The sequence below is a fragment of the Pungitius pungitius genome, chromosome 9, assembly GCF_949316345.1.
Source record: "Pungitius pungitius chromosome 9, fPunPun2.1, whole genome shotgun sequence".
Taxonomy (NCBI): Eukaryota; Metazoa; Chordata; class Actinopteri; order Perciformes; family Gasterosteidae; genus Pungitius; species Pungitius pungitius.
The window spans coordinates 17650947-17678016 of NC_084908.1; the positions used below are offsets into that span (position 1 = coordinate 17650947).

Sequence of the window (27070 nt, forward strand, 5' to 3'; positions counted from 1 at the left end):
ATGACTATCGCCCTGCTTATTTTCCTCCCTTTCTTTCTCTGCCAAACCAGATTGGGGTGTTGTGTGCACAGTGTTTACTCAATGACCTAGTTGACGAGGCCGGTGAGCTTTGAAAGGTCTCGTCTGCTCTTACTCACCAATAAGAAGAAGAAGAAGAAGAAAAAAAAAAGTTTTCCTTCCAGCTGACGAAAAATATGCAAATGTTTTGTTTAGTTCTCGGTTGAGTCACGACTTTCTTAAAATCTGTAATGAAATATATATGATGTGAAATATATATATATATATAATCTTTGCAAACAATCTTACGTATGTAATAATGTAAGACATGTGCATTGTCTTTATTGCAGCAATCCTAAGCACCTTGTTAAACATTTTCTGATGAATCATTAACAATCAAAAAAAATGCCTAAATGCATTTTTGTCAGCTGCACCGGCCACACCTAACAGGAGAGTCACCTGATGGTTCGTGTGCGTACCTGCCCAACCTGTCCCAGGTGATCCACGAGTGGGACATGTCGAAGGTCCGTGCCCTCTTAGAGGGCTGTGAGGGCTTTTACCTCACGGCCTCCTGCTCAAAGACGCCTGTTCATTTTGCAGCTGTCATAATTAGGCAGAGTGAAGACTCACTTCAGCTAAAGTATAGGCCTAAAGTAGGACATATGATTATGTAACACTTGAGGCGTTCATATTGCATGCAAGGTATACTCAAAAGGATTGGTTAGTTAGAAGTAACACTGCAGGAATAAACATAAGTCCTGCATTCAAAACTACTTTTAGTAAAAACTATTAACAGCAAAACAGGTATAGAAGTATAAAACCGGCCCAAGTGACTGATAATAAGATTATAGAATAGTAAAGTACTTAAAGTAAATGACTTCCATTGGTGTTCAAGTCATTTGGGGAAGTCTGATCTTTCACCATGTTCTAAAAACAAACCTCCAATAGAAGTAAAGCGAAATGTCAGCAAAAGTGTCAAAAGTAAAATGAGCCATTATGCAGAATGGCTTTGTTGAAAATGTTTATGCAAAATATTAGTAGCATACATGTTTTCATAAGTATAATTGAAACAAGCCGTTTTGGAAAATAGCAAAGTATATTTACTCAAGTATGTCTTTGAGACTATACATTCTGCTCATTTGTACTTCCAGCACCTGTGATGGTCAGGTGACCTGTCCTCGGATAACCGGCCCAATGTCAGCTCGATGATATCAGTATATAAGTACACATAATACGTATTTCGCACCATGACATTCTGATGCAACCGGATAAGTGAGGAGAATCAGTGTCAAGTACAGTTAGAAACTATGTCACAATTGTGCTGAAGTGGAGGTAGTAGCATTCCAGTAATGCATTAATAACACAGTCATATAGTGTGTTCCAGTAAACAGTAGATAGCAACTATACTCATTGATAATGTACACATGATTTAAAAAAGTGCAGTTGCCCTAATAATATAATAATTTAAATATAATTAAAATGAAAAATAATAAAAATATGGTGTATGCATTAATGCATTACATGTATGCGCCGACGTGCGAGAGAGAGAGAGAGAGAGAGAGAGAGAGAGAGAGAGAGAGAGAGAGAGAGAGAGAGAGAGAGAGAGAGAGAGAGAGAGAGAGAGAGAGAGACACTGCGCTGCTGGGCGAGAGGAGGAAGGACCAACACCGCGGAACACACGGCAGGCTGCTAGCTGAGAGAGGGCAGCATGGCGGGGCTTCGGGACTTCCAACAAGGCAGCCGCTGTCACAGGAAAACGTGGATCAATATACTACTCGGAATACTACAGTTACTCTTGCCCTGCGTGCAGCACGGAGGGGCGCAGCTGCAAGGTTCGGGTCTTCCCGTCATTCTTTTTGTTGTTGTTTCCTTCTTCGGGGGGTTTGGAACGTTTAACGCGACCGTTGCAACCGAAAAAAGAAGAAGAAGGAAAAAAAAAAAAAACGTTAATTTAGCTACCGTGACTTGACACGCAGATCGGTGACAAGCTCGGTTATGACAAATCGGTGTGTTGTTTTGCAACGGGCGATACGTTTTCTTCAGGTAGACACCAAAGCATATTTTCATTATTTCCTTTAACCAAACGGGCGAGAGCCACCGTTTAGTCAGGCGGCTAGTTCATGCTAGCTCAAACCCCCAAATAACACCGGGCAGAGAAGTAAACGGGGGGGCGCCCCGTTAAAAGCCCCCCCCCCCCCCTACCCCGGTAAAGAAGCTCCGCGTTGCAGTGAGTTGCGTTAACCGGAGGCGGATAAACAGCCGTGTGCGCCGCAGCAAGCGGAGACGTGTGTGTGTGTGTGTGTGTGTGTGTGTGTGTTTTTTCTCTCTTCCAAGTTCGTTAGCCTCCGAGCTAGCCGTCATGCTAACCGAGCAGCTAGCACTCAGCCTTTTGTCAGCCTGCCAGAGCGAAGTCATTTCCTCACTCGTCGCTCCGGTTTTATGCGTTTGTTCATAAACCCGCCGTTAAACCCGGGGAGACTGGGTAGTTAGCAGTTTTGCTAAACATACGAATTAAAAGGCCCTAATTGTCAGCGGTTTGTTTTATCACCCCCCACTCCCCACCACCCCATGTTGCCTCCAGTTCCCAAACCAGCAGCTCATTGACAAATAAAATATGTATTTCTTGCTCCTACAAAGCTCTCAGCCAGATGTCCAGCAGCGTGGTCGAGGTCTGGCAAGCGGAGGATGGAGACCCCTCAGCCCAACTTCAGGTAATCATCTTTTTTTTTTTTTTTTTTTTTGTGAGGACGATGTACGTGCAGAAATAAGCAATGCGGCCAGTTGCACGAGCACGTGTGGTCGGTGCATCCCCATTGTGTTCGGCTCCACTTTTACAGAACACACTTGTTCTGTTGCACTTTGTTCGTGTGATGAAATACGAGTGGACATGCAAGACTGTGCGGTTGTACCTCCTGTGCAAATGTAGTTGTAGTTATCGAATTAAGTTAAGAAGTAAAAACCAGAGCGGGAGGCCACCTGCCATGTGGCTCTTCCTCATTCTCTTTTGTACGTATAGAGTCCTTGAGTCTTGTGCTTCTTTGCACTTCTTTCCTACACATTCATTTTTACATTTTCTCCTGCTTATTCAAAATGTGTATTTTTGTGTGTGTGTGTGTGTGTGTGTGTGTGGTTAGGATGAGTTCAGATTTGTGCAATGTTCAGGTGTGCAGTTGTGAGGGTGATGGTGACGTAATCGTGGGGCAAAACAAACACAAACCGCAGCGCTGATAACCTGTCATGAGGTCGCCAGCTGACTGTCATGTTACCTGAGGGGGGTGTGGCATTTTCACAAGTCCTTTGTAAATAAGTAAGAGTTAATAATTGGGCTACTTCTGAAAATATATATATTTTTTTTTTTAAAGAAGAAGAAAGAAAGTATGCATGTTGCACCAAAGTCTATAGTATAGTCTATGGTACAATAAATGGTAGGCCATAAAAACAAATATTGATTTTTGTTGCTGAGTTTTTGAAATTTGTATTTTGCAATATGCCCATGGCAGTAATTGCCCCAGACATGGCCCCGACCAGTTATTACACAAGTACAGTTGATTCAATATTGAAGATAATTCTTATTTGTTTTGATTAAGACATGAAGATTAAATAAAGCAAAAAAAAAGAGGGGTTATGCGAGTCTCTGGACATTTTTTTTTTTTTTCTCTCCCCCCGGTCATTTTTACCTGGCAGACCAATTGACAGATGGCAGGATAGTTGTCATTGTTGGGTGTCATGTTTAGGTAGGCGGTGGTGACCGGGCTAACCGTCTCAATTACACGGGCCATGTGAAACGGAGCATGACACGGATGCCTTTCATCTGTAGCAGTGCTGCTGCTGGTCAGCCGGCTAAGAAGGGTGCTGAAGTGACGAGAAAAGAGACGCATGCCATGAAACATAGTCAAAATATCATTCCAGAGATCACATTTTTGCAGCAGCGATTCCCGATTGAGCAGAAGTGCTGTGCACAAGTACAGCTTTTATTTTTATTATTTATCTCCATCTCATGCCTTATCATGTCAACCTTTGCTTTGTGTTTTTGATTTTGGCATCATGTCTTTGTATCAACTGCAAGTCCTGAAGAAGTGAACTCATCCCTCCTTTGCATTTTAAATTGTCCTTGTTTTTTATTCAGGCCCCCCTCTATTATTCTTCAAATTCCTGCATTGATTTGAAAGTCCCTGCAACTAGAATCTAATTTTTAAAATTCCCTTTAATGGCTCACCTGCGGAACCAGTCTGTTCTGTCATGGTGGTGCTTAATCAGCTAGAAAATCAGTTTTGTCTCATTCCATTAAGATGTCAACATGCTGAACTTTAATGCTGCTGGGGGCATAAGAGGATATGGTGCAGAATAACAAAAACACACACCAGTGTGTGTGTGTGTGTGTGTGTGTGTGTGTGTGTGTGTGTGTGTGTGTGTGTGTGTGTGTGTGTGTGTGTGTGTGTGTGTGTGTGTGTGTGTGTGTGTGTGTGTGTGTGTGTGTGTGTGTGTGTGTGTACATATTTGATTATCTAAATTATTAAAATAGTTTACTTTATATACTGTTGAAAAGACCCCAACAATGAATAAGCAATGTCAGTTTTGTGTTATCCTTGAATTGAAAGTCGATTTAATTATGACACGTAATTCATCACACATTGATGAATCCAACCAGTCCTGATCTTTGAGTTGTAGCATTTTCTGCAATGTCTTAATTCAACCAGATACATTTAAGGGCTTGTTGCTACCCTTGTAGAAACACAAATGATCATCATCAAGCCATGATGAAGGGTCCCGCATTGTTCCTATGGAAACTGTATGTTCTGCACGTGAACAGCGCTCCTCTTTATAGACCCTGCATGATGCACAAAACCTACAGACCTGTGGTTATAAGGGTTTTTACTGTTATATTGTAATATTCAGTCACTTTGTTTATAATGTGTTTATTTGTAGGGAAATTAAACATTATGCAAAATGAAGCCATCGACATTTCAAGGAATAGAAAGCACATGCTTGGTGAAACGTGCTTGAACAGTTGGTGGTGTTTCGATGCCCATCGGTCCGTTTGCTTATGAAAATCTTCAGAAGGCAGCTTGGCACAGCAGAGGACTAGCAACCCACGGCGCCTCTTGATGTTCTTCTTTCTAGGCCACAGCGGGAACGTAGAATAAAAAGGAGAACGTTTGATGTTTTCTTTTTCCCATATTGACCAAAGTGTATTTTTATTTCCGTTTCAGGTCGAGAAGGAACGAAGAAAAGACGTTCTTCCACTAGAAGACGGGTAAGCGCGCTTTTTAGTTCTAAAATCTTCTGTAGCAAAATAGAATTTCAACCTTCCTTTACCAGTTAAAACATCGGTCAGTGAAAGACACACATCCAGCGGTTTCCAAAGAATATTTAGAGTTGTACAAGGTTAATTAATGGTTTCCTCCTGTTCGTGAGCGGCGCATTGGATGATCACATGATCACCCAACAAACCCAAAACCGGCAGACGGGTTGCGTCACACGGAGGCGCTTTCTCGCGCTTAGTGTCGACTAGTGTCGGGCTGTGGCGTGTGTTTGTATAGACGACCATACGAATGAAGCTTTCTAAAAAGGCTTCTAGAAGTCGTCCCCCGTGTGCAGGCTGCGTTGTGTCGGCGAGTGAGGGGGTGTGTGACGGAGAGAGAGTTTTGGGGGCGTGCGCTGGAGAGGCACAGAACCAAATTCCTGACTAATTTTAGAACTCCTTGAAAGAAAAAAAAAAAAAAAGGAGGGTTGGTCCGTCTCTCCCAGCTGGTTTGGTTCCAAGCAGAAGAAAATGTTTGGAAAATACACGTTTGTAGCAAAATAACAATTATTCCTGGTGTTATTTAGGAAAAATGTGATCAGAAACAGGCTTGTTTATCCAGTGTTTAAGTTTTTTTTTTTTAAAAGTCATTCATAGTCTAGCGTTTCTACTTGCTTCTGCTCCTTGTTTATCTTTCTAGAGAAGCAAAGGCAATAATGTAAGTAACTCCAGCTCATCATCTACCTGAACCAGCTCCATGTGTTTCCAAAAGTCAAGTGTTACTGGCCGGGACGTTCCTTTCAAAGCGGTCCTATACAACACTCTGAGTGTGAATCTCTGAGAAAAATTGGATGTGTACTAGCCAGGTATGATTGAATCAATGTCATATTAAGTTGTGTTATGTGGGCTTGTCGCACATTAACGAATAAAAGTGAGATTTATTTATTTAGCATTTGTCTCTTGTTACTCCGCCAACTTTATGAGAGTTGTGAATCGCCTTCCGTCTTGATATGTAGTTCATCTGGGTCACATGCAGCCAACTGTTGCTGATCAGTGTGGGAATACGGCTATTTTTAAACCTAGGGAGGTGAGAAGCTAAGGAGGCTTGGTGGTGCCGCTTGACCTCGAGCCCTCCGGAGCTGTGGGCCATGAGGCGGGTTATCTGGCACTTAGCGGGCCTGCCATCACTCCCTGCCGGCCCGCGAAGCAAAGCAGATACAGAGCTCAATGATAGCCGTGTCGGAACCTACTTCTCTTATAAGCTTTTTTTTTTTTCCCGATGATCTCCTTTTTTGTAAAGAGCATCTTCCCGACTCTAATCCTCTGTCTTCTGCTGGTCTGGTGTTGATACTGTGGCAACATGTGCTTTTCATTTCACACATCCTCTTATTGTTCCCTTGACTTCTACCAACGCCTGTGAAACCTGTTGACCTCAAACACCCCCCCCCCCTCCCACCCACCCTCGAGCACGGCTGAGGTCACCGCTAACGTTGACCGTATCCGAGTTGGATCCGGGGGGGGATCAAATAGAGCCAAACATAACTTGTTATTTTTGTGCTGGGGCTGTGGACGGAACCCCATCGGACCACAGCTCCGCGCCATGCTGGTTCTGAGGCAAAGGTTTCAGGGAAAACTGAGTTAGAAATACATAACCCGCCGGGAAAATGCCCCCAATCACAGTGCGTCCCTGTCTCTTACTTCAGATGATCGCACACATGCCTTTACCGCGATAGGTGGGGTTCCAATGTGATGATTAAACCGCTGACCGTAGACGTCTGCACCTCCTAATGCTCACCAACACTTCAGCCACTAGGAATAACACGGTTGGAAGTCGTCCTGTTTTGGGAAGTTATGGATTAACTAACAATTCGAGAGCATGAGAGCGATCGAAGCTTGTGTGTCCCTCCTCTCAATGCTGCCATCGTACCAGGAGGTACAACGAGTATTTCTTCATTGGAACAAGAGAAAAATAATGACCCTGAAGGTTTTTTTTTTTTTTTTTTTTTTTCAAAAGCCGACCTCTTTGGCGTCTCACTTGTTTCTATGCAACAAACCCTGTGACAGGTTATAAATCTGCAGCGGGGGGTGGAGGTCACGCTGAATATTAAATTGTGAAAATGCTCTCAAACAAACAAGTGGATATAAAGCACGTTCATTTGCAGGTGTGGTCCACCTGTCTCTGTCATAATCATGATATCTTAATGAATCAATAATCTGGATTGTAGTAATCTGATAATGATCCCATTCTGAACGTTATCAACACCCAGTGGGGGACCAGTGGCTACATGGAAGATAACACTTATTTTCTAGCTCCTGCTATTTCTGTGGCTTCCCTTTTTTTCATTTTTATTACCCACAGTGCACTGCCAATAGACATCTACCATCATGACGTTGTGTGTGTGTGTGTGTGTGTGTGTGTGTGTGTTGGAAAGCTGCTTCGTTGAGGTCTCGTTGCTTCAGTTTCCTAATGTGTAGATTGTTGAGTTACACACTGTTCATTCCGCCTCTTGATGCCTGCGTTGAGCACAGGGAAGATGGAGGATTGCCCATGGTGTTTTTAGTCGTTTTTATTTCTGCTGACTTGGCATTGAAACCTTTTTTTCCTTTTTTTTTCTTCTTCTTCTTCTTTCTTTGCTTCCTAGTAAATTGACCACGTAGGCTGAGCTGACGTGTTAACTATGCACGTGTAGTTAAATGTAAAATACAACCTGTTGCTATTCTTAGCTATCCTCTGCAGAAATAACCCCTCCGAAACCTACACCACAGCTAATTAAAGTGTCCCTTTAAGCAGTGGTGGATCGCAGAGACGAACACAATGAAGTGCGTTTGATAGGCTGCATTTCTCTCAACAGTGTGTCACGTTGTTAATTTAGTTTCCCAGCTGTAGAGTGCAGACGCTGTCCCGTTGAGCACCACATTACCTAAAAGCATACTGTGGCTGTGCCCTCTTTAAAAGCCTTTAGAACATTTGCACTGAGCTAACTTCAGTATTTCTATCAAATATTAACAAGCCGTAGTCTGTTTAATAATTTATGCAAATGGGGTTATTATATAACAATGTTTATTTTAGGGAATATGATGGAAAACTCTAAAACCTTGTGTATTGCATGTTAGAGGTTCCGAGTTCAACATTCCCATCATCAATATTGCAGCAAACAAGGTACAGCTGATCCTCAGATAAAATGTATGAACGAAACAAAGGGTAAGTTGGATATTTCAAGGTGGGGCAACACCACAAAGAATGGCCATTTAACCAAGGTTTTGGTTTGGGTGTAGTGAACAGCCGTAGGGCTTCTTAACGAAATTCTCTGTTACTGTTCCCTCGTGTGTTTGGAACTATGTCTGAACATGTTGCGTCTCACGTTTCCAAATACTGAGAAGTTTAGTGTTTAGTCAAATGAGAGCAAACGTCCCACTGGAGAACACATCGTTTGTCCCCTTTTCAATTGGAAATGCCTGACTTCGGCCCGTTCCGGGTTAAGTGTGTTCAACTCAAGGATGACCAGAAAAAAAACAAAAAAACAAAAAAACAATCCCTTTCTCCATGTCTTTGGTGTACTGCGCTCTCCACTGTTTACAGTGCACGGGGCCTGTGTTGTGGAATCTCCATGTAAAGATCTTGTCTGGCTCCGCCGGAGATTGAAGAAGTCCAGAAGCGCCGTGTCGTTGGCCGTAACCTTTCCCTTAAACGCTCCAAATTTTTCTAAGTTGGAACAAATGCCATCGACAAGGGAGAAGGTAGCTTGTAGAAGTCCGGTTCCCTCGGGTCCGAAATGTTCGCCCTAATTGTCCCAATCAACGTCAGGCTGGTCCTTCAAAGTCCTTTGGAGACCTTCTGTCCCGGGTCTTGGTTCAGATGTCAATTGTTCCTGCATCCTTTGCAGCATTTCAACTTGTCAAGCGTGATTTTTCTCTCCTTTGTTTCAGAAAGTATGCAACTCTTTGTACCGCGTAATATTGGCGCATTGTATTCTAGTGACTGATGTGTTCAACATTAGTAATCATGTCAAAAGTTACATGGAATAATTGAGCGATTTGTTTTCTATTTGCAAACTTCAATGTAGAGGCCTATTATTTGCATATGCAAATCTAAATGATGCGTAATAGTTCGGACTGTGAATTGAAGTGTTGCAAAGGGGACGCTATGTTCTTGTCTTTGGGTTTTTTACGTTTTAAGTATTGAAACCATTGATGTGTTTTCTTCTCGCATAATGAAAACCGGATGACATTTGATTAATGTCCTTTGCACTCATGTTTTGTTGCTTTCTTCCCTCCACCAGCTCCTCTCTGTATGCGCGGGAGAACGGGGGGCCGTTGCATTTTCAGCCCCCGGCGTTGAAGTTCGGGACGCAGTAAGTTCTGTTCTCACTTCCTGGTTTAATGTGATGTGTTGTTCATTTCATTCTAGAAAAAATAAAGAATCCTATCAATCGTGTGTACCCCAATAACTAAATGTCCTTCATGTGGAAAACTTCACCCAGTTAAAATAAGCCTGGCGTGGCAGCAAGCGACCTGTCGCTGTGATGAATGCCACAGAGAGGGAAGATTTCATGAAGCGAGGGGCGGGGGGGCGGGCCCTTGGACCTTAAAGAACAGGCAGGATATCCAAGTATGGCAGCGAGCAGTCGTTCCCAGCATCCACGCTGCAGGGGACCTGACCCCAGCCACAAGGGTTGAGAACCTTACCGTACTGCAAAAACACAGCGACTATCGGACGTGGCAAAATGTTTTGAGACTTTGATATAGCTTTGGTAAATTTTGCAGTTGAGCTCAAAACCGGAAAAAGAAAAATAAACATAGCACACGGTGGCTGGCACTAAGTAAAGAATATTGATTAGTCTGGTCCAAGATCTAATCTTACCGTCTAATGTATTTCTGTGGCTTGAAGTGAAAGTTCACGTTCAAACTCTCAAAGTGAAACGGGAAGTGACAGATGCATCTTTTGAGGCTCTAAAAAGAAAGTATCAACGTGTAATGACATGTTGTAGAATCATAGTGAGTGAGTTATTATTCTTTTCTTCTTTCTTTTTTTTACCAGCACACATGAAATTGCCCTCCTAAATCACAACAAGTAACCTAAAACAAATGGTTTGTTGATGAACAGGCTTCAGTGCTGCGTTGAGTCAACGCCGTCGCCGCTGACTCAACGCTTGCGGTCCAGACTTTTAGAGAGTTTTAGTTTGGGTGTCACCAGGCAAAATATGTTGAGTGGGGACATGTCGCTGTGAGATTGTAGCAGCAATGGCCAAACCCAGAGAGCTAATCTGTGGGCTGGTGTGACCCAAAAGCGTTTTCATAACTTCCCTTATGTCCCTATTTGTACATGTGGTTTTACTACTTACAGGGGGTAAGCCTTCTCAGAGGAACCTCCTATTTCTTTTTTTTTTTTTTTTTAGATTTGTTTCCCCATCAATTGACAATGAGTCCGATGGCAGCATTTCCTCTTTTGGCTTTTGAATATTCACCCAATGCAAAGCACTTCTTAAACAGTGACACACGATTTACTACATCGACCAAATGACTTGTCGAATCCTCGACTTTTAAACTGACACGCCTTGTTTTTGGAGTTTAACTTTATTTAAAACATATGGATTTTTGTTTTGCCAGTTTCGCCCACTTTGAATTGCTGATGCAGTGAGACCATAAATTCAGCAGAAATACCCTAATCAATTTGTTTTGACGCCTCTTTATTGAGCAGACCCTGGATCAGTGCTTGTTTTAAAATGCGGCCCCTTCAGCGCATGCCGTGGTGCTTCATGGGTAAGGGTTGCGTTCAGAGCCCGTCGTTCACGGCGCCGTTCCTTCTGTCTTCACAGGCGGCTGGGGCTGGCAAGAGCTGAAACCGTGTACATACACAACCCCAGCCAGGAGGTTCCCGTGACACTGCTGTCCATGTTTACATCCAGCAGGCAGTTTTTCATACCTTCCTTTCACAGACGAGTAAGTTCACGTACGCATCTCTCCGTGCGTGGGGCGTACACAATGTCGTACGCTCACAACTCACACTGGACGTGATTTATTCCCAAACCGGGAGCCTTAGTCTTTGTAGGAATGTCTTGTATAACTTCCTGTGTCTCCCCCCCTCTGTCCTAGGTGATTCCGCCCAGAGGGAAGGCATCTTTTAAACTAATTTTCCTACCGTCTGAGGAGGGCAATTTAGAAAACACACTATTTATAAACACGTCGGCCCATGGGCTACTGTCATACCAGGTCAGTTCCATGGATACACCTCCTGCTGCGTTGTCTCAGGTCACGTTCTGTCGGGAGGCTGTGCTCAAATCCTCCTTCTCTCCAGATAGTAGAGTGAGACATACTCGCACGTCGGATGTGTTGAGACAAAACTTCAGAAAAGCACAGTAATGTCTTTGCATGAAGATCCCTGATGGAGTTGTAGACGTACTGCAGGAACTTGTGCTGCTGTTTTCTACAACGTTTATGATGACGACATTTGAAACGTTTTAAAAGTATAATTTGGTAATCTGCATTCACAGGCTTCAAGGTGCAGTATTGCTTTATTTGCACTACACTCCGAGTATGCGAGACGTTCCAAAATGAGTCATTTGCAATGTGTATTCTTTTCTGTTCTGCCCATCTCCCATTCATCCTGCAATGCAGTGTTGCTCACACAATGGCGAGCGAAACGCGCCCAGACCTGCGGACACTCGGAGTCCCTGCGCTGCCTCGCGGTGCCACTCCCTCGACGCGCCTCAAAAACATGCAAATTCGACTGTTTTATTTAAGTTGCCAATGACACCGACAACACAAAGCGGCATGTGTCGACACACGTATGACTTTTGATCGATTGCGGTCATTATCTCTCCTTGCGTTCCTCTCGCTATACGGCTTTAATATAATGTTGTGCTGCGTACTATGGGTGAGAACGTGGTAATGATTGAAGGAGCAACGGTTTTAAGTGCTTAATTCAGCTTAAATGTTCGCCAGTTCATATGTTGAATATAGTTAATGTGATTCCTTACACTTCTAAAGATGAATTATTTCTTTTTTTTCCCAGGTGTTTGGTGTGGGAGTTCAGCCGGGTTCATTAAAGTCTGTCCAAAGAACAGATAGTCTGCTAGTATTCCCTCACATCCAAAGCATTAAGCTGACCCAAACTCAGGTATGTGTTTGAATGTCTTTGTTTGTGCAGCCCACGCAGTCGGAAACAGCTGATTTCCGTTTCCCTGCAGCACCTGATAGACTAAGACACAGAGGCTTTGTGATGACAAGCGCTCGCTGTCGTCAATGCACTGAGTTTGTGCAGTCGACATGGAGGAAGTTCAGTTAAAAAAAAAAAATGAAATGTAAATGTGTGTTTGCAGAGTACAACCACAAACTATCCATTTAAAATGGCAGGCGCTTTGTAAAACGCTTCATTTGCACACGTTTTAATGCCACGCAAAAACACCAATGACACATTAGAAGTGTTGCACGAGTGTTAGAAGCTGTCTGAAAGGAGTCCTCGCCCCCACAACAGGAAGTGTAGTTGGCAGTTGCAAAATGTCAGCTTGCAGGAGGACTTTTAACTGTCATAACCACTCCGTCTGCTGCTTATGTTCAACGCAGTGGTTTTTCATCTCACCGAGCAACAACGCCGTCCACCTTTACAGTTTGATTTGACTTTGTATACTTTTTCCACTAAATGTATCTTTTGAATGAATTCTATTTTATGATATTTTACCCCACAAAGCTGATGACAAAGCCACACAGCTTTTCTGGTGATAGGGTACTTTTTATTATAAAATAGTTGCTTGATGTGTGATCAAACTATCTACATATTAGACACAAAAAAGAGGAAGTCCCTCCCTTGGTTGAACAGTTAAAAAAAAAAAAACAAGAGTATTTGAATTGCTTTACTATAACTCGTGTCCTTTTCAAGTGCAGTCACGTACATTTGTGGGGTTTTATTTTCTACAAAACTTCATTTTCTTTTTGTAATTTGTTGTGACCAAAGCGGCTCTGTTTCAGTGACTTCCTGTAATGTGTAGTGCACGGCCGGCGCCAATAGAGTTCAGTCACGCGTTTGCCTTTGTAAGAGCTACTGAGCATTAAAGGCCCCGTGTGTCACAGAGAAGGTTTTCTACATATTCTGTGATGCTTGCATTCAGTTTTGACTGGTCCCTGGCGGTGTTTCTCCTGCAGGAAGATGCGTCTAACATCACTATACTGGGTCTTCTCCTGGAGTGCACCTTACCGAAGAGTTTGTTCAACAATCCTCAGGTACTTTTTTTCAAAGAAATATTAAAATACTCTCCACGGAACTGTTATTTGTGCCGTATATGATGTCTCACCCGAAAACAGTTGTGAGGACAAAGCCTGTGTTTAACAATCCAAAAACATTTTTTTTACTTTATTGTAAGACCGATCCTCAGTGTTTGGGCAGCGAAAGGCTTCAAGTTTCCCCTTCACACTTCTGTTAGTCGCACACTGGACAACAATCGGCTCGCACACTAGTCGTGATGTCGTGGAGACGGAGAGGAGCTATTTGACCTCGATGCTGCAGTCTTGTAACTACTGGGACGGGCAGAGAGTGAACTAGAAGAGCATTTCATCTAATAATAGTCTTTGATGTACGTTCTTGGCAACTGGTCCCCACTTTGCGGCGAGCGGGGAATCTTTCGCACGGCTCTCGTCACTCGCGCACTCTCCTCGGCGCAGAAGGCCGGCTCGCACAAAAGCTTCAACAGACAGCCGGGCTTGTCACCGTAGCGCCTTCTGTTTCCTCATGGACCCCCGGAGGAGGTTGACGTCCCTTTCCAGGCTTTCAATGACACTACAGTTTAACGCGGAGGAAGATTAAAACAAAAGGCAGCTGCAGACGGCGTATCAATATTGTCATTATTATACAAAAAAAATGAATAATTCTGCCGCTATGGGGAATGAAGGTCTCAGCTGTGACCTCTGGCCCTCATCCAAGATCCACGCCGGTGCCACACATGGTATAATTGAGAGCCGGCCTTTGGGTCGGTGTCGATGCTGCTCACAGATTAAAGGGGCCTTACAGGAAGTTAACAGCGGGCTCGGTTTCAAGGGGTTAGCTTTGTTATTGCATCGAGGCCGCGTGTCCCTCTGCAGCTCGTAAAGTGCCGACTCGTCCGCTCAGAGGGGCCCTCGTCTTCGGCGCGAGATTTTCACCCTGCTGGTACCGACTTGTGAGCTTAAAGAGGGCATTAGTATCAGGGTGGGGGGGTAGTAGCGCCTGCTCGTTTCTGTCCGTCAATGCACCTCAAGTATCTGGTTACTCGGATGCCCTTCTCATTCCTTCTGTTCATTGGTCTTCTTTATCTTTAACTGGTTTCTGTTCCCATTTGCTGAACTTCTTGTGCTTGTCCTTCTGTTTGGCGCGTGGCTGGTTTGACTTTCCTGTTCCGTCCCTAGGGGTCCAGCCTCCAGAGTGAAGAGCGCCTCAGTCTGCAGATTAATCTGTCTGCGCAAGGTGACCGGCCCACTGACCTGGACAAGCTCAAGCCTTACGTCATTGAGCACCTTTTGGTGCTGCTGATGGCCCCCACTGCTGGAGCGGCTGCAGCCGGTGAGTTTGTCTGACCAGTCGGACCCAAAATCTGCCAATCGTCTGTGGAATGTGCACCGGGGTGGAGCTAGACATACATCTAGTGTGTTATTCTGTACATCCATTCAGTGGTCTTTTTTTGTATGACCTTTTTCTTTATTTTTTCATTACAGGCGAACCAAAAATAGGAGTTTATATGTTAAATTCTGGAGTCAAGAAGCTCTGTGTAAAGGTGAGGTGTTATTCGTTTGTCTGCTGTATCATGGGGTTTATAGGTATAGCAATTAAAGCAATTGTTTTTGAAAGAACCCTACAGGGCTTTGACAGGATTATTCTTCTTCCCAGGACATGCAGGTGCTATCAAAAGTGGAGGCCAATCTGGAATTTAACCAGGTTCTTCTGAGACAAGAGGCAAAAAACTTCACTGAAGTGGCGACGCTTACATGTGGAGGTGACCACTCATCTATATTCAAATAGTTTCTTCCCCAATGTACATGATAATAAGGGTCTTTGGATTCAACCCAAATGCACTATATTGTGGCATATTACTATACTGTATTTGTTGTCAACAACAGTTCTGTTTCATATATCAGGTTCGGGCCGTGGCGGGAAATGCATGAATCATATCAGTTTAAAAATTCTGGGAAACCAGACAACTTACAGCTTCCCTGGACTGCATATCACACGCAGGTAATGCCATTTCACACCCATTACCTTTAGTCTGAGGTGTGTGTGTGTGTGTGTGTGTGTACATAGCAATGAAGATTGATCCGTCAGTTGAGAACGAGCAAATGACCGGAACGCTCCATGAGCGCATTATGACCATTAACGGGTGTCATGGTGCCGTTTTGTTGTTTATTTCTGCAGGAAGACCACGGGGGATTTGTTCAGCCTGTTCCAGGTGAAACAAAGAGATTCGGAGCAGGTGGATCTGTGGCTGACGAGCTCCCTCCTCCTACCCGTCACTGTGATGAACGTCAGCCTCTCCCCCAACCTGCAGGGAGTAATGAAGGTGTGCATCACTAGGGAAACGGATCTCACCAACCCGCGATACAGTTCTGATACTTTTAATCCTACTTCACGCATTAGTGTATTAACTTGTATTATAAGGGCGCTAAATTGACACAGATATCTCTGCTGCCCCCTGCCTGTCAGGTGATGAACTTCAGTGCTCCACTGACGGTTCCCCAGGGCTGCTGGCATATCCTCTCCCTGCAGCTGCTCAGCAGAGCGCTGCCTGTCAACCAGGTGTTCACCCTGAGCCTGGACACCAGCCTGGGCACGGCCCTGCACATCCCCCTTTACTTCCACTCTTCACCTTCGAAGGTAAAAATACCAGAAGCCACAGCACAGTTAGTACGGAGGAAACGGGATAAAGCGAAATTCTGCCTCAGGTTTAAGCTGCTTTATATATTTTACAATGTAAATGGGGTTGTAGTTGTGGAATGAATGGTTCTGTTCCACGCTTCCTCAGCCTCTTGAGGGGTTTTCCACTGTAGTGTTTTGGGTTGCAGAATCAGGTGTGGTAACGGGTGATGTTTCTGTCAGCAGGGGGAGGTGATGTTTGAAGGGGAGCCTGAGTGGGGACGACCTTGCCCTCTCAGATTGTCTGAATCAGGGCGTTCAGAGTGGCAGCGTACCCTCCTGCCCGACTTCTCCCCCTCGTCTTGGTCTATCGACAGCAAGCTGGCTGCCGAGCTCTGCTCTCGCTGGCAGAGCCACAAAGACCAGCTGTCCTGCAGGTCAGACTTTCCTCTTCACGCTCTAATGTGTCATTACATTCTGTCGTTACGCACCCTGAGCATCGCTCACGTCGTAAATCTTTTGTCTTGCCAGGTGGCCTAGACTCCCCGTGGAGACGTCCTTTCCTCTGGACTTTGGTGCTACACCTGTCAATGAGAGCAAGGTGAGTAAGGAGGATAACACTGAAAATGTTGTGTGTGTGTATGATTCAAAATGTGTGACATTTGTCTGAAGCAAAAAGAAAAACCTTTCTTTTCGTCCCAGGTGAAGACATTCATGCTGAAGAACCCTTCTTCTTCGGTGGTTTCCGTGGAGATTAGGCTCCTCTCGCTGTACCCGGCCCCCCTGGAGGCTCTCGACCTCCTAGCCAAATGGTGCGCCGCCGAGAGTGTTTCTTTGATACTGGACAGAATTATTCAAATGCAGTTGCTTTGCGCCTGTGCTGTTTGAAGTGTTAACCCTGAGACCATTCCTCAAGCAATTATTTCTGTTTTGATTGACAGGTTTAATATCAGCCCCCTCTCTTTCAACATCAGCACTAGAGAGTTTTCTCTCTTGGCCTCTCCTCCCAAAGTAAGTCCTGAAAAGTCTCCCGTTAAATGGTTATTTTTTGTATTTATTCATTGATTTTGACTCCCGTCGTTGGCTCTTTGTGTGCAGGGGAATGTGAAGGCCATAACGGGACAGGGTGTCCTGCGCCTGCTGCTGCAGCCCTGGGAGGCCAGAGAAGTTGCCGTGGTCTTTACTCCCTCCGAACACAAACCCACCACCACCATTCTCGTCATCAGGTAAACGGCTCATCTTAGTAGGATGAGTGAGAACTTTCAAGTCTGAGACGTGTGAACTGGGGAACGACGGCTTCTCTCTCTCTCTCTCTCTCTGCGACCCCGTTAAAGGAACAACCTGACGGTGTTTGACATGATGACGGTGCGGGGCCACGGAGCCAAAGAGCTGCTGAGAATTGGGGGGAAAATGCCCGGCCCGGGAGGCTCGCTGCGCTTCAACGTTCCCCAGTCCACCCTGATGGAATGCCGTGACGGTGGGATTGACGTCGGCCGCGTGACTTAATAAACGGCGCGCGTTTCGCTCTTTAGCAGAACGCTAACAAAACAAGAAGTAAAAACATTTCATTCTGGGTCTCCTTCGCAGGCCTGCGCACCAACAAGCCGCTTTTCGCCATCAGGAAGAGCTTCAGGGTGGAGAATGCGGGAGAGCTTCCTCTCACAGTCATGTCGATGAATATTAACGGATACAAGTGTCAGGGGTTTGGCTTTGAGGTGTTGCAGTGTCGACCCTTCAGCCTGGAGCACAACACCTCCTCGGAGATCACCGTTGCGTAGGTGGAATTTTAGCCTGCTTCATGTCACTCAATGTTTTAATAATTTGACATCTCATTCGTTATTTTCTGCTCTGTTTTTTTTTTTTTTTTTTCATTGCTTTGCGCAAATTGTCTTTTGTGTCAAACACGCTCTACCTGTCTGTGTCCTCAGCTTCACCCCAGACTTCACCTCGTCCTGGGTGATCCGGGACCTCACCCTGGTGACATCACGAGGCACCCACTTCCCTTTCACTCTCAATGTGACGCTGCCCCACCACATGCTGCCTCTGTGCGCTCAGGTGGTTCCTGGACCCAGCTGGGAGGAAACCTTCTGGATGGTCACCCTCATCTTCACATGGTCAGCATCTGGTTTTTACTTGTATGTGTATGTACGGATGTATCGCGTCTGCAGGAAGTCCGTCAGTAAAACATTTTTTGAACCTAATGTTTTTTTTGAAACCTTCCCTTCCCTTCCAATCATTCTCCATTTTGAGGATGATAATTATTTACCATGACAAAAAACACACACACACCCCACATATGAATAAAACGTGCTGTTTGAGTATTTTTCTTTTTACTATTAGTCAACTAATCACAGTAATAAGTCATAGATGTTTGGTGTAACTCATTCGTTTGTGTTTCAGCTTCTCCCTGTTTGGTGTGTGTCTGATGGCCTTCCATCAGGCCCAGTACATCCTGAGTGAGTTTTCCACACCCACCATCAGGAGCAACCACAACTCTGTCCTGTCCCGGGAAAACGGTCCAGTCAATAATAACATGGCGCCCAATGGAGTAAAGTAAGTCCCATGTTTTTCAGCAGTAGTCGGCATATTGTGAAACTATTGTCATAAAGACGATTATTGTGGATTAAACAACTTGCGTTTGTGTTTTGTCTTTGTGCAGTAAAGCAAAGGGCAGCTGTAAGAGCTATGTGGACATATGTCACAGCTCAGACAAAGGGAAAGGGCGTGGCTCTCCGGCCTTGGCCAACGTTCCCACCCCGCGTCCTCAATCGTCCTCGAAGAGAGGCTCCTTAATCACCCCGTCCCAACCACAGAAGAAACACAAGGTGTCCCTCTATTACACCAAATACAAGGCAAGCTCGTCCACGGCTGTGCCTGATGCTGCGATGATGGAGGAGGACCATGAAGACCTCATCCCGGACCCTCCGCTGACCCCAGACCCCGATGTCTGCAACAACAACAACAACAACAACGAACCAGCTTTCATCACTATGCTGGATAAAAAGACACCCGTTGACTTTAAGGAAGACCCCATGAGCATTACAGAAGACAGAATGCCAGCCCAAGATATGTTTCCCATGGAAATTCCTGCTGGTTTCCCAGACAACCTCATAGTGGGTCCAGGACCTAGACCCGGCCTGTTGACGTGCAGTCCTGTAGAGAAGAGCTGCACTGAGCACTCTGCAGAGACGGTCGGCTCCGAGAAAAGGGACCGATCCGAAATGGAGGTAAGGCAGTAGCTGGAATGTGCTCGGCCTGTCTTTTCCAAACCGTATAATCCTAATGACTTACTGAAAAAAACACCCATCTTTACTTCTGCTTCCAGCTCAGAGAAGATTCCAAAGGCCAGAAGAAGAAAGCACAGTGTGCAGAGACTGGCACTGCATCAGGAAATAATAAGGCAAAGAGGAGTCGCAGGAAGACCGAAAATGTCTCCAGGTAAACAATGAAACAATTTATATTAAAGTACAATAAACTTCTGTTCTTCTCTAATGTATAAAACGCCAGCATCAAACTGTAGTGAACGACGCGTTATAATCGTTTCTGTCTGACTGTTGCAGCACTCCCGTGCACAACGTGGCCGTGATCCCCGAACAGGAGAAAGAACCTGATTGGAAAACGGGGGATCGCGGCCTCGGTGGACCCCGCAACCGGAACCGCTGCTGCGCCGGCTCCAAGTCAGAAGCACCGAAGCCCGGACTGAGCATCGAGAGCCCCCACAAACACAACGGTGGGCGCACACACACACACACACAAACACGCACGGCCACCTCACTGGCGTCCGAGCGCCCGGCTTGAATCTCACCGGCCTGCGTCTCGTGTCCGGCAGGTGTGTGTCCCCTCCGCGCTCGGCGGAAGTGCGTCACGGAGCGCCGCGGCGGCGCAGTGTGCGAGTCGGGCTCGGACTCCGGCAGCTCGTCGGGCAGCGTGCGGGCCAGCCGGGGCAGCTGGGGCAGCTGGAGCAGCGCCAGCAGCGTGGAGGGAGACCGAGACCCCAATGGACGAACACACGCCTGCACGACCTCGTCCAGAAAAAGTAAGGGGGGGGGGGGGAGTCAAGTGCTCTGGATCAGTAGATTATTTTGGAAAACCGTGAGTTCATTGTAGCTCCCGTATGGTTTAGAGAGTGCAGACACATTACTCTGACAGCGGGGGAAAAGACATTTTTTTGTTTGTCATTTCTTTTCCAGGGGACTCCATGCAGTACGGCGTCTACCCAGCAGAGAGAGACTCCTACCAGAGCGTGAATGCAAACTACAAGGCGCCCAGGTACGCACACACACACACACACACACACACACAGTGTTGAATAAAAAAGTGTTAATATTAAATATCATTTAAGAGAAATTTGCAATAAAATATTGAATCTGTTCCCTGTGTAACTTGTCCTTTTCCCCCTGTTTAGCATGAGCACTTTGTACCGTAAAGACATGTGCCAAAGCCCCGACCCCCCGGCCTCCAGCTTCGCCCAGAGCTTTGCTGCGGTCGCTGCAGGAGTAGACAGGAACACGGGTAACCACGCCCACGTTTTAAGAGAACGCCAAGTCTAAAATCCACGCGTCTTCAACCCTGTACGATTTGTGCGTAACGCGTCGTCGTCCTGTCTTCCTCAGACCTGACGGGTCAGTATTTGCCCGAGGAGACGTGGGCCCCTCCGTCCACCCCCCTCACCAACCAGTTCAGATACAACGCCTCCGAAGCGCTGCCGTACGTCCCTCAGCCGGCGACCACCGCCTCCTACAACGGGTCAGTGTTTGAATGCAGATCTGGTTTTTAGATATTGGAAGAATCTGGACTGACCATTGGTGCTTTCTTGTGGAAAATGAACATATACATAAATATAATACAATAATATAAATTAGAATATTGTGCAAAAGTTATTTTATTTCAGTTAAAATATGAAACTAATATATTAGACTCATTACAAGCAAAGTAAAATATTTCAAGCCTGTATTTGATATAATTTTGGATGATTATGGCATACAGCTTATGAAAACCCCAAATTCAAAACCTCAGAACATTTTTGGGAGTGTGGTCGGGTGCATAGCTCCATTTAGTAGGATACCGTATCTGTCCTCGTGTTAAAGCGCAGGACCCAACGTTGCCTTGTTTCCCTGCAGGTTCACTTGGACCAGCGCCAACACCCATTGCAACGGCCGCTACGCCTACGGTGAGGGGAACCACTACATAGGTACCGGCTCACGCCTTCTGTGCTTCCTGTACTCTCGTTACTCCACTCATTGGCTCACTGACGAGCATTTGTTTTTCCCCCTCGATGATCCCGCAGGTAACGGAACGTTCCCGAGTGTTTTCCCCGGCCAGGAGGCCCAGAGCGCTCGCGGCAGTCAGACCAGCTGGAGCGAGGAGCAGCCTCAGGAACCCACCTCGGCCTGGGACACGGCGGCCTGCGTGGGCAGCAAGGTGAGGGGTCGCAGGCCCACACTCGGACGGGTTCATCCGTTCATAATTTTTATCATATGTCAGGAGCTGGGTTTGTCTAAGTGAGTTGTTTTGTATATAGAAAGGCAGAAAAAGGTTGAAAATTCTGCAAAAACGTTACTTTAGAGCAAAAAAAAAAAAACATTCAAAGGCTGGAAAGCGGAACCAGTGAGGAGGTGGAGTTGCTCACACAACTGGTTGTGTAACCGCGGTCCCACATGCGTTGGCACAGCAGCGCGCTTGTTGGGACCTTTCAAGAGAAAACACACTTCATGAGCGTGGAACACAAACCGTAAGCATGGGCGACCACTGGCGACCCGAGAGCATCGCGACTCGCACAATACCACGTAAAACTTTTCATCTGTCGCTGTGTCATTTTCACACACACACACACACACACTGAAGACGAAAGTGGCCTCAGAAGAAGGAAGTCGCCTCCTTTTATTTGCTCTTTGTGTCAGAGTAGAAATGAGGAACAAATGGTCAAAAGTGGGTTTCCATAAACTCCTCCTTCATTCGCTGCTTCTCACTTTTTGTTCCGTCAAAGACACACAAGTGTCAGTCTGCTGTCTGCTGCACACGCACAAAAAGAAATGACCCCACATGAATGGCATTTGTATTTGTGTTTTCGTACGAACTGCTGTTTTCTTAACTAGACAACTGTAAACTATACGGCCTCGTAAAAAAATGTGATTTTTCTTTAACCAGGAGTTCTATTTCTTTGTCTTTTGATTACTGAGTACCTGGTTTCACTCCCTCCACAGCCCTACTTCTCGGGCACCCGCAGCCTCTCCCCCATGTCCAGCCTGTTCGGGTCCATCTGGACGCCGCAGAGCGAGCGCTACCAGAGCCACTTTCAGCCCGAGCGCTCGGCCCCCATCTCCCCCGTCACGCCGCCGCGCTCTCCCTTCGCCCGGGGGCCGGAGGCGCCGTGCGCTCCGCTCCAGTACTTCAACCCGTTCGGCCCCCACATGAACCTGGACATATGGAACTCTTCCTCCAACCGCAGCTCCAACTCGCAGCTCTCCAACGACTCTGGCTACTGCGGAGTTTAAAAGATCACGAAGCGGCAGAGCTTAACGAAAGTTGCAAACATATGAAAAAAAAATTGCTATGTAAAAGAAAGGAAATAAAAATGAATGTTCTTTTATCATTGATGGTGAAAATGTGAATATTCCTTCTTTTATGTTCCCATTTTCAAATGTTAAATGTTGTGGAAGGTCAAGCATTTGTTGTATATTTTTCTAGATGTTTTGCAGTTTGGATCATGGAAAAAATAAAACAAAAAAGGTTTTTGTACTTTAACAGGTTTTCTTTACTTATGTTAATGTTAACTCTTTTTTTTTTTTCTTAATTCAACTCTTCATCATTTCATCAACTCTTGTCCCACAACCAGTAACGTCTCATTCCGTTTCCTCGTCCGCCTTATTTTCGGGAACGTGCTTAAAGCGTGTTGCAGTGCAGGCCGCTTCCTTCTACATCCGACCAGGGTCAAAAATGATCTGGATGATTGTGGAGTTCTGCTTTAATGTAACCTTTTTGTATTGGTCCTATGATGGCTGTTTGTTCTCCCCCCCCCCCTCCCCCCGGTGCATATATGGAAAAGTGTTGGTGGAGGAAAGTGGTCAAGTTGTAAAAAAACAAACAAACAACCAAACCGAAGAAGACAGCGTTCTGCTTTATCACTGCTGTCTCTGCAGAGTCGGAAAAAAACAACGAGCCGCGTTGTTCCTTCTGCAGGCTGAGAGTAAAACTCGATGCTTCTGGTGAACATGCAGCCGTTTTTTACTCAAATATCAAGTTCTCCTTAAAAGATGGGCGTGCCCGTCATGTTCCTTTTGTTTCCCAATGTGTTTTTTTTGGAGATGCGGGGCAGTATTTTGCAGTAAACAGTGCTGCAGTAAATCTTTTTGTCCTGCCATGAAGAAGAGGGGATGATCTCTGCTGTGAGGCGCCGAGGCTTATTCAGGTATTTGCACTTTTCTACATGTCATAAGTTACAATGTGCTGATAAAAGCTATTACAAACTTATTACTAAACAAAATATGATATGAATAATAAATGATTCTTTGAATTTACATATTTCATACACCACACAATATGTCAGGTATTATCACTTTGAGACTGAAAAAGCTTTAAAAAAACACATTTGGAATTGTCCCAGTAAGAAATCATTGCTTGCAGACTTCTGTTTATGGTCCTGGTGTCGTCTGCTCACTGAGTCGTCATTAATGGGGTCAGTGGCACCTGTCTTTTTCTGCCTTGAACAAAACACTGATAGGTCACTAAAAGTAAAATACCTTTTCTTTTCTTTTTTCTCAAAGAAATATTGCTTTTCTCTGCGTTTTCATTCATTAGATATTTTTAGATGAATATGTATCTCAGACGATGGAGGGACACGATCTCAGGTGTGTCCTGCTTCTCGTTCCTCTGTCACAGCCTCCAGTCAGAGCAAATGTATTTACTAAAAGTTGTTGCCTAATGATTGAGGCTGGAATGGTTTGTGTATACCCTCATATGCATATTACGAATTTCATTGTGTGTGTGTGTGTGTGTTCACGTGCTTGTGTGCCTAAAAGCGTGTGTAATTCATTGTCAGGCTCTCAAGAGCTGACATATTGCCGCTATTGATCTTTAGTCCTAAAATCAACACAGAAGCCTGGATACTGATGACAGGCAGGCCAAGGGAGTCAGGTTGTGCTGATAACACACAAACACACACACACACACATTAATGCTGCAGCGTGCACAGCACATGCACGTATTTACAGAGTTACAGATGTCGGTGAAGGTCGCTCAAATCGGATGACGCGCATGACTTAAAATCATTGCTTCTTTGAATGAAAGTTTAATTTATTACGTGTTTTCTACAGTAAACCAGCGTGACTTTACATGACAACAATATTTGGCACCTAAAACTCCAGTTTGAATCTGAATCTAGCATTCTTACTTCTTTGAATAGCTAATATTTATTAATTATTGGAAGGTTTATTGTTTACCTTTTTGTTACAATCTACAGTCAATACATTAAAACCTCTCAGCTGGAAGTTCCGGTAACTTCTTTCTTTTCTTTTTGTGTTCTTTTTGGGTCTGATCCGACACGCCCTCCCGCTGCTGTAAAAACTCCCCATTGTCAAATGTGTATACTTCCACGGCTTAAAAGTAGACCCCCCGACCAACAAGTGATCCTTAAAACTACAGGTACCACCCGTCTGGTGACGGCTGGTCAAAAGCTCTCCTGAACTTAAGATTTGTCCGTCTGAGCTGAGATGATTTTTCTGACGCCCGCTTCAACCTTTTGGGGTTTTGGTCTCATGCATTAATTTGTTGACAGTAACAAAAACAATAGTTACGAATACAGTGTGAGATTTTTAGAGGCTCGTTTGATTTGGTTTCTCTCTTTAACTTTAAACCCGTTCTGCTGATGTGGGTGCAGAGTGTTCCCCTTTAGAAGTCAAAACAGCATATGATTCGATTTCACGCTCTTTTATCCTTTAACTAGCCTGATAACAGGGGGACGGGGGGGGGGGGTGTTGGAAAAAAAAGCGATGATGTTTGTGCGTGTGTGCGTATAAACGACTCTCCATCATCTCCTAGCAGAGGATCCATTAGCCCCGGACCCCCCCCCCTCCCGTGTTGCCCAGTGATAAAGTAAACAACGTGTGTTCGGCCAAGCCGTCATGCAAATATTTGTTCTGGAAGCTAGCTCATCCTGCGGGAGAGACACACACACACACACACACACACACGGCCGCGTGCCGAGGTATATATACAGTGCCCGAGCCGGGCGGTCCAGTATTACAAACGCAAACACACGTGCAGAAAAGTGGATCCCTCAATCGAGACCTTCCCTCAGCTACGGTAACACAACCTTGACTTGTTCTGTAACGCTTTGCCCCATCAACAAACTGCTCGCCGTGTTGGATGTGACTTTTCTTTTCTGTCCTTTCAGTCACTGACCCCCCCCCCCCCCCCCCCCCCCCCCCGGGTGTCGAGAAGCCGACATGGCGGCGGGCGTCATCAGAAACTTCCTCGTTCGGGCCCCGGCTCCGGCCTACTTCCCCCTGATCTTCCAGCGCTCTCCGTGCAAGGAAGACCGAGATGTGGAGATGCTGGAGGACAAGCCGGAGACGACGGAAGATGAGGAAGAGAAAGAGGTAGACGAGGAGGTGGAGGAGGAGGAAGAGGAGGAGGAGGATGTCGAATCGGACGCTCAGGAGGAAGAGGAGGAGTGCTTGGAGGCTTTCTTAAATCCGGCCCACCGCGCCATAGATGTGACGAAGCAGTTGCTGCGGTTCGCGGACGCCATCAGCCGCGACGTCCAGCGTTACTTCGGCCGCTGCTCCGGGGACCGAGAAGGCTGCAACATCTACAGCGACTCGGTTTCCGTCACGACCGGCGGGCGCCTGCGTTACTACGACGACCTTCTGAAAATCGCAAGGGCGGGAAGCCAGGAGGAGCAAGAAAACAGCTCGGCGACCGGCCCCGGGGACCGAGGAGTCGGGGTTGCCGAGGGCAACGGCGGTTTGGGGCCCTTGGCCGAACTGTTCAGCCAAAGGGGCCCGAGCCGGGGCCCCGACCGGCCGATGATCAAACGGCTTCTGCCGCTCAGTTTCTGGACCGAGCCGATCCCCTGCTGCCCTCTGGTCGGTTTCAGCAACACGCCTGAGGTCACGCGCGGTGACACACTTTCACGGGACAGCGCACACGCGGACTCTGACGCGCACTGCGAACCGCTGCCACACCACGACGCGCACGCCCTGGAAAACGCTCAGCTGGACTTCAGCGACTTGCTGGCGTACTGGGATCCGAACCCGGAGCTCGCGCACACACTGGCGGAGGACGCACACATGCAGCACTGAACACAACAGCTTTATTCGCATTATTTTCAACCTTGAAAGATACTTGTATAAAAAAAAAATAAAAAAAAAAAAATTAATAAAGGACATGGAAAAACAGAGACAAACTGCGCTCATTTTTCATCAGGCAGCTTGTCGCTGCAGTTCATCCTTCGTGTGATTTGATCTAACAGGTGCAACAGAGAAATCAAGCAATCAATAATTTTACGAGACTCATGAAATAAAGATTCCTTAAAATGCTCATGAACAATAATAATATTTGAATATCTGTTACTCAAAAAAAACCAATGAGGCAAACTCCACCTGTTGTGGTGTGATCGCGTGATGCAGTCAAAAGATGCTGCTACCTGAACTTTGAACCCTGATGAGATGCCTTTGTGTCCAAAGCTGTTTTAATGCATAAAGCAGCACAAACCGAATGAATGTGTTTCTGAGTGGGGGACATTTAAGCCATTCCCTCCAAATGTAAGCACGTTGGGCAAAACAAATAAAAACCTGCTGGACCAGACCGGTTAACAGACCCTTTAAATTAGATTAAACTGTATAACTATCCCTGGAGCAACATGTAGCATGGCAACGCTCATTTGCAAATAGCCCAAAGTCTTTTTCTGTTATTCAGTAAACAGAGAAGAGAGGTTAAAATGTTCACAACACAAATAGGAGGCAAAAAGGCCCGAGACAGAAATGCACATAACACGTGTTCTCTCAATGCTAATGCAG

General features: G+C 45.7%; 2 protein-coding genes across 4 annotated transcripts; both read left to right on the forward strand.

Moving 5' to 3' along the window:
• Positions 1-1622: 1622 nt before the first annotated feature.
• Positions 1623-22796, forward strand: tmem131l (transmembrane 131 like). 3 transcript variants are annotated; one of them, XM_037472376.2, is made up of 33 exons: positions 1623-1829; positions 2635-2708; positions 5208-5251; positions 9520-9591; positions 11056-11179; positions 11333-11449; positions 12252-12356; positions 13379-13456; positions 14615-14768; positions 14921-14979; positions 15093-15198; positions 15341-15437; positions 15615-15759; positions 15903-16073; positions 16296-16489; positions 16584-16653; positions 16755-16864; positions 16994-17063; positions 17151-17278; positions 17387-17529; positions 17640-17826; positions 17981-18166; positions 18453-18605; positions 18712-19279; positions 19378-19490; positions 19613-19782; positions 19882-20088; positions 20243-20321; positions 20458-20564; positions 20666-20798; positions 21173-21243; positions 21340-21473; positions 22256-22796. In XM_037472376.2, the coding sequence occupies exons 1-33, from the start codon at positions 1706-1708 to the stop codon at positions 22544-22546; spliced, it is 4584 nt and encodes a 1527-aa protein (XP_037328273.2). In that variant the 5' UTR covers positions 1623-1705; the 3' UTR covers positions 22547-22796. The 3 variants fall into 3 exon arrangements, with proteins under 3 accessions (XP_037328273.2, XP_037328275.2, XP_037328274.2); XM_037472378.2 differs by having other exon boundaries at positions 21173-21222; XM_037472377.2 differs by having other exon boundaries at positions 16299-16489.
• A 2690-nt stretch (positions 22797-25486) lies between these two features.
• Positions 25487-26367, forward strand: LOC119217334 (protein PERCC1). Its single transcript, XM_037470818.2, has one exon. It carries the CDS (start codon positions 25496-25498, stop codon positions 26351-26353), a length of 858 nt encoding a protein of 285 aa, XP_037326715.2. The 5' UTR covers positions 25487-25495; the 3' UTR covers positions 26354-26367.
• The last annotated feature ends 703 nt before the right edge of the window (positions 26368-27070 follow it).

Coding starts and splice junctions, on each gene's coding strand:
- LOC119217334 (XM_037470818.2), top strand. CDS start 25,496: ATGGCGGCGGGCGTCATCAGAAACTTCCTCGTTCGGGCCCCGGCTCCG.
- tmem131l (XM_037472376.2), top strand. CDS start 1,706: ATGGCGGGGCTTCGGGACTTCCAACAAGGCAGCCGCTGTCACAGGAAA. Junction 12,357..13,378: donor TTAAGCTGACCCAAACTCAG/GTATGTGTTTGA, acceptor TTTCTCCTGCAG/GAAGATGCGTCTAACATCAC. Junction 20,322..20,457: donor GCAAACTACAAGGCGCCCAG/GTACGCACACAC, acceptor CCCCCTGTTTAG/CATGAGCACTTTGTACCGTA.